The sequence below is a fragment of the Protomyctophum parallelum genome (assembly GCF_964188405.1).
Source record: "Protomyctophum parallelum genome assembly, chromosome: 20".
Classification (NCBI taxonomy): domain Eukaryota; kingdom Metazoa; phylum Chordata; class Actinopteri; order Myctophiformes; family Myctophidae; genus Protomyctophum; species Protomyctophum parallelum.
Genome location: NC_139718.1, coordinates 43,828,335 through 43,838,852, shown reverse-complemented (window position 1 = coordinate 43,838,852; position 10,518 = coordinate 43,828,335). Strand labels below are relative to the sequence as shown.

At 46.4% G+C, this 10,518-nt stretch overlaps 1 protein-coding gene across 1 annotated transcript in view; it reads right to left on the bottom strand.

Annotated features, from left to right (window-relative positions):
- Positions 1–2,774: 2,774 nt before the first annotated feature.
- The window catches only part of LOC310877802 (dynein axonemal heavy chain 1-like), a gene marked incomplete at both ends in the record, with an annotated part of 114,639 nt that continues 106,895 nt past the window's right edge, over positions 2,775–10,518 (bottom strand). Inside the window, 7 exons of the mRNA XM_083791751.1 lie at positions 2,775–2,896; positions 3,673–3,907; positions 5,631–5,837; positions 6,101–6,245; positions 7,032–7,162; positions 8,230–8,400; positions 10,439–10,518. The exon at positions 10,439–10,518 is cut by the window's right edge and continues 97 nt beyond it. Of these exons, the coding sequence (XP_083647877.1) occupies positions 2,775–2,896; positions 3,673–3,907; positions 5,631–5,837; positions 6,101–6,245; positions 7,032–7,162; positions 8,230–8,400; positions 10,439–10,518 (1,091 nt within the window). The remainder of the gene's footprint in view (positions 2,897–3,672; positions 3,908–5,630; positions 5,838–6,100; positions 6,246–7,031; positions 7,163–8,229; positions 8,401–10,438) is intronic.

The window sequence follows — 10,518 nt, the reverse complement described above, 5'->3', positions numbered from 1 at the left end:
CTATAGGCCTTATTTTGTGAATAATAGTTGGACCTGAACAACTGCATTCAATAGCCTACTGACAAACTGTACATGGGATCAATATTATGTATTTGTTTTCCTCCTAAAAGTAGACAATTAGGGCTTTCATTCAGTGTGTAGTATGTATATGACAATAATTTATTTATGTTTATTTTTATATCTGCCTTCAGAACGATAGTATAACGGTGAGATGCGTTACTGGATCGGTGAGTTTAGTGGTTGAGGTTGACATGTCTGGACATGTTTGAGGAAAGAAGCACAGGAGAGAGAGATGATCAAATAACTGGCCGCTTTGTTGGACAACGCTAGCTGTCTTCACTTTGTTTGGGCAAAGAAGCACGTATAGTAGAGCTCAGCGATGGAAAAGAGTTTTATCCACGGCAGATAAGTAATGACGTATTATCGAGGGACCGCCATGATCAACTAACTGCCTGGGACCGAGGCTACGTTGTCACCAGCCAATGCAGCCATCGCTATCCGTTGTGTGATTGTAGCCTTTTTATTCATTATAATTGCAGTGATAAGACCTATATCACAGCCGGGCGTCTCTCTCGATACCGTGGATATAGCCTACATCCACAATCACACAACGGATAGCGATGATGGCTGCATTGGCTGACGAAGACGTAGGCAGTAAGTTGATCATGGCGGTCCTTCGATAATACGTCATTACTTATCTGCCGTGGATATAAAGCTCTTTTCCATCGCTGATCGTGCTTCTTTGCCCAAACAAACAAAGTGAAGACGCGATGGCGATGCACACAACGGATAGCGATGGCTGGTGAAGACTGAAGACGTAGCCAGGCAGTTAGTTGATCATGGCGTGTGCCGTGTGCGTGTTGAAAACGTTATGAAATGGCGATCGTTGAAGATTATTCTTGGTTTATATACTGGCAGAGGGCAAATCGACACGACTGCGTTATATCTTTTTCCGAGAATGAGAGAGCGGTGCAAGGCGATTGCAAGGCGCAGTGTGGCCTGGGGCCAGTGGGGGGGGAACTCAAACTGCAATGCGATCCGGGCAGAAGAGACTCCCCCCACAAAGATTCCTCGGGAGAAACCATGTAGAAACAGGAGGGGAGGGGGAATCGAGTGTATTCACAGACACTAGACTACTACTAGAGTATGGGTAACTCCATTTTAGATGCCCTGACATCTGCGTTGGTCTATGCCGTTGCCGTGCAGACCCATACGTGTAATGGAGGCATTGGAGGAGGGAGCGTCTTCGCCACAGACAGACCTCTTTTCAGGAGGGAGGGGCTTTTTACTCCCGGATCACATATTGGAGCTTCCTGGAGACGATCGCTGTTAGTTTCTTCGGTGTCCTGGAGCATAGGACGTTGATGTACAGTAAGCAATAAAAAAACGTATAAAACGTATAGATACGCTTCGCGCGTACGGCGTTCGATATTAATAAAGCGTATGGATACGTTTCCAGCATTTTTTGTGTTAACAATCTATGCCAAAACAATGGGAAATTTTCAATTTTGCTGTATTTTTATATCAAAAGTCCATAAAAAGCCAAGTTAACCAAACTGGATTTTTTTTTATCTTGATTTCATTCACCTGTTTGATTCCCATTGCTGCACGTTCCTCCAAACACAGCTGATGTTGATCACAGAACTACTCATTTTTTTATCTCATTCAAGATGACATCCAGACAGCGTATTACTCGTTAGGAAATCACTCCTTTCGTTCTGTGAATCTGTGAGTTATCAAAAATCTCTGATACAAGTCTGCAAATGTCAGTATTTCTTATGCACTGTATACACACTACAAATATAACTCCATACATGTAAGAATCTAACTTGGGAGGTGTCTCACATACATGTAGAGATAACAGACATGACGTACACATTAACATCCACAATGTTAATTTAACTTAATTTGAATGACTAGCAATCTTTTCAAGTTGGTGATTACTGAAAAATAATTAGCCCCTGTTCAAGGTGAAGCAATGACCATTGTACATTGTCTTGCTTAGTTATCACACGCTTACTTATTTTGTGATTAAAGTTATTAATATTTATTATAAATTATTGATATAAAAAGATTACATTTCTGTGTGGAGTTTGCATGTTCTCCCCGTGTCCCCTAGGGTAGGTACCCTCACAAAAAACATGCAGTAATCCTGGTCACTAAACTGCCTCCCCCTGGCCAGCCGGGGCGCCTGATGGAGGGGAAAGGAACTGGTTGGAATAACGTGTTCCTTCCACGCGCTACGTCCAACCAGGGAAACTCCCCCCTCAGGTGCAAAGGAGCAACTTGGACACTCAGGCATGAAGGAAGCATGAGTTCAAGTCCGTTGCTCTCCCCTTGTCCCCCATATATGGGGACTAGGTTGGTGGAGGGTGTGTAGAGCCCAGGATCACATTAGATGATTGACACAGGGGTGAAAAATGGGTTACAAAATCGTGGGATATATTTTTTTTAATAATAATAAAAAATCAAGGTTCAAGTGTGTACTTAAGTCCTGTTTCAGACCACATGGTGCTTCTGGTTGGCTGCTGCTTTGTGTCACTCACCACACAGCGGCAACGGAACAGTTCAACGTCTCTCACCTCTGTGTTGGCTCCGCCTCCTGCCGCAGCGGCTTTGTGTTGGCACAGGCACAGCGTTGAACCCCACCCCGTTCTCAGCACGTGGAAGCAGAATACCACCGCTGGTGTGAAGGTGTGTGTGTGTGTGTGTGTGTGTGTGTGTGTGTGTGTGTGTGTGTGTGTGTGTGTGTGTGTGTGTGTGTGTGTGTGTGATCAGTTGTCCAGTGCACAGAAGAGGGCCACTCCCCGTTTGATCCAGTGTCCCGGAGGGAGATCGGTAGGCAGTTCCACAGCCATCACATAGTTGGTGGAATGACCGGTGGTAGACAGCGTCCCTGTTGAAGACAGAATTAGAAACAGCAGTGATGATGTCCCTTTCACCATGTGACGGTTCCCTGGATATCTCACCCAAACACGGCGAAATAACACGGTTTGGCAATGGCAATTACGTACATAAACCACTAGAAAACCCCTAAGTCTGTACATATTACACTGTAATTTTCACCACCAGACCACCGTCTCGAGCGAACTTGAGCCACAAGAGCCACCACCGAGCGAGCTAAAGTTCCATTGAGCCGACTCAGCCCCGTCCGAGTTGTAACCCAATAGCACAGAATAGTAAATTATGTCAACCTGGCGTGCGCCTGGGCGTCCACGCCCTATAAAAGCCTGTTTCCCCATCTCTATTCATTTGACCACCACAGAACAGGTCTACTATTAAACTGTAACTGAACGAGTGGTAATAGAACATAATACAACACAAGAGCAAGCACTAAAACCCTCAGCCACACTTGCAAAACCAGAAAATCACACCCGTGTGAACTGAGTGGTGCAATTCCCCCCCACACCCCCCTCTCTCTCTCTCTCTCTCTCTCTCTAGCAGGCAACAGAGCATGCACTATCCCTCTCTGTTTCTGGCGCCCCCTACTGGTACTAATAAGTCATATACTCTAGTCTACACACAGACGTGCGTGCACGCACACTACTGGTGCTCATGACCACGGCTACATAGGTACGCACGGACATTGCTGTTCCTTGGACTGGTTGCACCACTCAAAAACAAAACAAAAACGGGCCAGTTGTGTGTTCCGTTTACTGTGTGAGCACTGACCAGCGCGTGTGAGGGTTTTGTAGACAGGGCAGACGTAGGCGCCAGTGGTGGGAGGCTGGCGCAGGGGCTTTGGAATCATCCAGATGACAGACATCTCAGCGTGGAGCTCTTTGGGCCGGGCCTCGGCCAGCCGACCCGTCGCCGCGTCCCAGCGAGCCCCTTCCAGGAACAGCCCGTGGATGTAGCAGCCCACGTTGGGCCGCTCTGTCATCTCGCCTGGCGTCTTCGCCATCACCTGACGGGGGGAGAGAGAGAGAGAACCAGAGGAAGAAACCACTTTGAATCTGCCGTGCCCATTTTTTTGGGGGAAAAAAAAGTAAAACAATGCCCAGGCATGCTGGCTGGCGCAGCGGTCCGGGTGCACCTAGCCTGACGTTTGCAGGTTCGAGTCCCGATCCCGACGGTTTTTGCTGCGTGTCAGTCAACCTCTCTCTCTCTCCCCCCATTTCCTGTCAACCTACTGTCCTATCAATAAAGACATAAAAAACGTTTTTAATAATAAAAAAATCACACCCGTGTGTCTCCCCCTGCCCCCCCACCCTCTCTCTCTCTCTCTCTCTCTCTCTCTCTCTCTCTCTCTCTCTCTCTCTCTCCCATTAGCAGGCAACAGTGCAGAACTTTTGCCCCTACTGGTACTCATAGTCACATAGTCACACACATTAACACGGACATTGCTGTTCCTTGGAGTGGTTGCACCACTCAAAAATAAAAAAATTGTGATAATAAGAACTATAAGCTTGTTTGTGAGTTTGTGACCGATATGTCGTTAAAGTCTTTTACAAACAATAAAAATGTCAACATGTTAGCATAACAAAACGTTCATGAGCATAAGTATCAGTCTTTAAACCCAGAGCGGGCCACTAAACACCACCGCCGCCCCCATCCCGGGGAGCCCCCATCCGGGGGAGCACCCATCCGGGGGCGCCGCAGAGTCACAGTGATATCCCCTAGGGGCGGCGGTGGCTCAGGGGTAGAGTGCCTGGATGGTAACCGTAAGGTTGCCAGTTCGAACCCGGGCTCCCCCAGAGTTACTGTCGAAGTGTCCTTGAGCAAGACACTGAACCCCTAATTGCTCCCGATGTGCTAGTTGGTGCCTTGCATGGTTTCCGCTGCCATCGGTGTATGAATGTGTGTGTGAATGGGTGAATGTAATGCACAATCTCTGTAAAGCGACTTGGATAAAGGCGCTATATAAATGCACCATTTACCATTTATCCCTGTGGCATAGTGGTTAAAATGTTGTCTTTCCACGCGGGATTCCCGGGTGTTACACATGGCTGACCTGGAAGTGGAAGCCGATGGTGTAGACGGACACTGTCCAAGCCCCCAGAACGGTTGGCCAACGTAGAAGTACGTAGAGGTATCACAAGAGCAGCGCGAGGAGCCAACCAATCATATCAACGCTAGAGAGGTACTATAGCCTACCGGAAGACTTTGTCGGTCTTCCATTGAGCAACTTCCATTGAAATGAGGGGCTGTCGCTCCCGGTCCGCTCTCTAGTATTATAATATCAGTGGTTCCCAAACTTTTTCACGTCAAGGACCCCCAAATTGGCACTAATTAGCCCACGGACCCCCATTTGAAGAGATATGCCATAGAACCCCATAAGAGAAGATTTTTACGGCTCTAGCAGTGATTCTCAACCCGTTAAATTTCAAGTTTGACATGCATTAGTCTACGGGCCGCCATTTAATGGCATTTATATCTCTGAGACCAGAGATATAAATGCCATGCCAATGTATATTGTAAAATCAATGTCTGAGAGTGTATACAAAAATGGAACCAAATGGACCGTAACGGGTCCTTTTGGTTCCATTTATACACTTTGAGTTACAGACCCATAAGGGTCCATTTGGTTCCAAACTATCATTTAGCTGGGGACTCCCTAAAGGACCCCTGGGGGTCCCCGGACCCCACTTTTGGGAACCACTGTTATATAACTCTATCATGACACCGACCTGGAATTGGAAGCCGATGGTGTGGATGGAGACGGCGGCGCTGCGGGCGTAGTTCTGCAGGGTTCCGGTGAGGAAGGCCTGCGGGAAGAAGAAGCCGCTGATCCAGAAGACGGCGGGGACGCCTCCGGAGACCCACGCCCGCAGGAAGCCCACCCTCCGGAGCAGGTCACACACCCAGGAGGACAGAGGCTTCAGAGACGGATAGGCCTGCAGGAGGGGAGGGCACGCACACACACACACACACACACACACACACACACACACGTCAGGCGTGTGTGTCAGGTGCGTAGCCGACCATTTAAAACAAAGGCGGTCTGCATGCTGTGGTTTGCTATACTAAACAGAAATTTGCATGCACAAGGGCTGCCAAAGTAGGCTATCTTTTGTTGTTTTTCTTGTTTATTCGCCCCCTCTCTTCGAAGTTAGACTGTGTGTGTGTGTGTGTGTGTGTGCACGAGTCCATATCTTGCCTTGCTCTTCCACACATCAGGCACAGCGTTAATGAACAGACTGCTGGTCATCAGCTCCAGTTCTGATGACATCACCACCAAACCCCTCAGAGCCTTGATGATGTCACCGAGACTCTGAGAGATGACCCCCAGCAACCTGTTGTACCTGGAAGACCAGACAGACAGACAGACAGAAAGACAGACAGCTTGTAAATGTTCAACATTGGAATGTTTGAATTCTTTCTTTTTAACCCATTAACACAATATGTGCCAAGCCACGAACGTGGATGTGCGCATGGAATGTGTTAAGGCTGAGGCTGATTCAAAAAAATTATTCTAGATCAGTTTTCTGAAAAACACATGTAGCTATAATCAGTGGTGGCTCAAACCTTTTCATGTCAAGGACCCCCGAAATATTTTGTTCCAGGGGACCAGAAGCAAAGATGAGTAAAAAAAAAATATATATATAGACCTGAGGCAGATTCTAAAAATGCCTTCTAACACCTAACCTAAGGTTTCTGGAAACCGTCACATTCTTATTCAAAAAATCACACCCGTGTGAAGTGAGGGGCGCTAATATATTAAAGTCTTAACTCATTTTGCTATGATTAGATACATGATGTAATGGTGATGTAAAACAAACATTACATTCTCTTTATTGTTAAATGGTATTTAATGTTTGTGTTAGGGACAAGATGACATACATTTTCCCTTCATTGTCAATGGTGTTTTTAAAACAACAACAAACTGAAAACAAACATTAAACCTGTAGGGCTAGCGCTCCTCAAAAATAAAATAATTATGTTGCTACATATAGCAACAACTGATGAGACACAGAGTTAGCATCCGGATTGAAATGTATAACAACAACGTATAGGTTGTTGCAACAGGTATAAATGGGTTAAAACAATCATCTAGTAATAACAAGTGTACAATAAGTTTGGTGTTATACCTGATGACCTCCTGGATCAGTACCGTGTTCATGGACTCTTGGTAGAGGACAGGGTATTTAACCACCACCTCCTGGACATCGAAAGGCCCGGGGATCTGCTCAACGATGCCTTCCACTATCTCCTCCACCATCTACAACATGACAGGGAGACCAACCAGGGGGGCAGTCAGACAGATATTCTGTGAAGCCACTAAGGAAATCGGGACTTCCTGAATGTTCATAATTATAATGGCCTGTTGTGGTGCTGTCATTGGGCCCAAAAAAACCCCATATCCCCATAGAGGTCCATGTATTTGGGCCCAACTTCACCTAGACTGTATTACCTTAATAAACATGGTCATGAATACTTTCTGCTTCCAGTCACTAGTTTAAAGTCTCATTTCATAATATTCTCTTTGGAAAATTATGGTCCCATTTATTAAAAAAATTACCACCTGGACTGGAGTCATCACCCTGTGAACTCTCAGAAGCACTTGGCTCGCCTTTGTTCTTTAAGGTAAAAGTACCTCAAGGTACCTCAAATGTGTTCATCTTAACAGCCCTCCATATGACACCATATACTGTACTGTACATCCCCATATCCTCTTAGACATACACAACTTCCCTACTTTACTGATCCCAAAATAATATTTGGGAAAAGTTGGACGCAGGTCATTCCACTACAAAGCTCCATCTGGCTGGAACAATCTTCCTCTATCTCTCGGATCTGTTACCTCTCTTGGTCACTTCAGAACTTCCTTGTATTCACCATCTCCAAACAACCTGTTCATGTTATTAACACTGCTCGTACTACTGTTCATTTCTGACTTTTATACGAGTCATTGTGCTGTGTGTGTTCTCCATTTCTTTGTCTAAATGAGTTGAGGGCTGGGGGTGTGGGTGGGAGAGGATGAGCAAGATAAGTATATATGTACATGTACATGTGTGTATTGTGTATAATGTACTGTGTATTTGTATTGGAATTTGTATGTAATGTTTTATCTGCTCCATTTCATCTGCTCCATTCAACCGCTTATCCGTAGTCGGGTTGCGGGGTGTGTATACGACCCCCTCTAAAATGAGATGCTGCATCTCAAGGGGCCATCCCATCCTCTCATTAAATTCTGACCAAATTCTGACCTCAAGCATGTACTCAAGTACTAGTACTTGAGTAAATGTGATGAGTTATACTTTCCACCAGTGTACAACAGGCACACACCTCCTCCCTGGTCCTGCCCCCGCTGGACGCGGCTCGGGGCTGGAGTCGAACCAGAGAGGCCAGCAGGGCGAACGTCTCGTTCTGGGCGAAGCTGATGTCCGCGTTGTCGTGGAGACCAAAGATTTCAGGTGTGTCGTTGATGGGCAGGCCGCGGGTGTACTCCAGGTAGCCCTATGGGGTGACAGGACAGTTACCATGGCAGCAGGCCATGATGTCACGCACATTCAGGTCACACGGAATATAGTCTAAAAGAGGGATCTAATTTCCACTACGAAAGGTAACCCAGAACCTATTACACAAGCTGAAACCTTCCAGAACCAGTGAAATTCAGTGATACGTTATTTTTGTTTTAAGTTTCCAAAACACCATACAGAGCGCCATAAGTAAAGTAAAAATTGCCTTTCTACAAGCTTCTACAACACATCACAATGCAACAATTATTTATATAATAAATAGGGGCTTCTAAATCTGCACCGGGCATAAATTACGGCAGAACTGTATATTTCCTAAATCCTGGAATTCCTAAAGTAACCTAAGTAATTTATGCTTAAATGGTTAAACCTAATCTTATTCCTAACCTTAACCTCAGCGGGGGTGGCACGGCTCAGGGGTAGAGTGACCGGATAGAAACCGCAAGGTTCCCAGTTCGAATCCGGGCTCCCCCAGAGTTAGTGTCCAAGTGTCCTTGAGCAAGACTCTGAACCCCCATTGCTCCCGATGAGCAGGTTGGTGCCTTGCATGGTTTCCTCCGGCATCGGTGTGTGAATGGGTGTATGTATGTACAATCTATGTAAAGCGCCTTGGATAAAGGCGCTATATAAATGCACCATTTACCTTTGATCCAAAACAGTGCCAAAACCTAACCCTATTCCTAAACGTAACCCCGGTGAAACTATGCCTAACCATGAAATTATTTCTAACCTTATTATCAGTAAAACAACTTGTCAACTGGTATTAGAACTGTATGCACAGTGTTCATGGTTATAGCCCACATCAACTGGTATTCCTAATCCTAACCTTCCTTCTGTATTAATTGATAGACTACCTGCAGTAGAAGGCACTACAGTAAGTGCAAGGGTATAGGACAACACATATCAGCGGTGCATGCTTCTAGGAAAGCTTTCACTGAAGCTTAATGTTCAGAGAGGATAAGGAGAGCACTACGTAAGCAGCTCAGACCCACAGATGAAAAATATGAGACAGGAGACAAAGTCTATTACAAACGCGCTGACAGTACAGAGTGGAAGGGACCATGGGTGGTTATTGGTCAGGCTGGGGCTGTTGTATTTGTAAGACATGGTGGTATCCTTGTTTTCAATTGGACTTTTCTTCTTTGACCTTGGTTTATGGGATGGCTGAATGTATTTATTTCTATTTTAAAGAAAGAAGAGGGAGATTGTTAACTTGTGTTGCCCTCTATTGTACACTTTACGACAGTTCTATACAGTTTCCTTTACAGGCAACACACACGAGGACATTGTACGCATGTGCAGTGGGCGCAGGTATTCAGATGTGAATTGTGGAGGGAACAGTGTTTACATGTTCAGCATGTTCAGCGTTCGGTGTACGGTGAATAAATTGAGTCAAAACTAAATGAACGTCGTGTTTATTAAATCCTAATCAACACCTGTTAACCTTCACATCCAGACCAGGGTCTATCTGGCCATACGTCTCACCTTCACATCCAGGCCAGGGTCTATCTGGCCGTACGTCTCACCTTCACATCCAGGCCAGGGTCTATCTGGCCATACGTCTCACCTTCACATCCAGACCAGGGTCTATCTGGCCATACGTCTCACCTTCACATCCAGGCCAGGGTCTATCTGGCCATACGTCTCACCTTCACATCCAGACCAGGGTCTATCTGGCCATACGTCTCACCTTCACATCCAGGCCAGGGTCTATCTGGCCATACGTCTCACCTTCACATCCAGGCCAGGGTCTATCTGGCCATACGTCTCACCTTCACATCCAGACCAGGGTCTATCTGGCCATACGTCTCACCTTCACATCCAGGCCAGGGTCTATCTGGCCATACGTCTCACCTTCACATCCAGGCCAGGGTCTATCTGGCCATACGTCTCACCTTCACATCCAGACCAGGGTCTATCTGGCCATACGTCTCACCTTCACATCCAGGCCAGGGTCTATCTGGCCATACGTCTCACCTTCACATCCAGACCAGGGTCTATCTGGCCATACGTCTCACCTTCACATCCAGACCAGGGTCTATCTGGCGGTACACTCCAGACGGGGAGTAGACGTGGTGGGCGTGGAGCACCGAGGGAC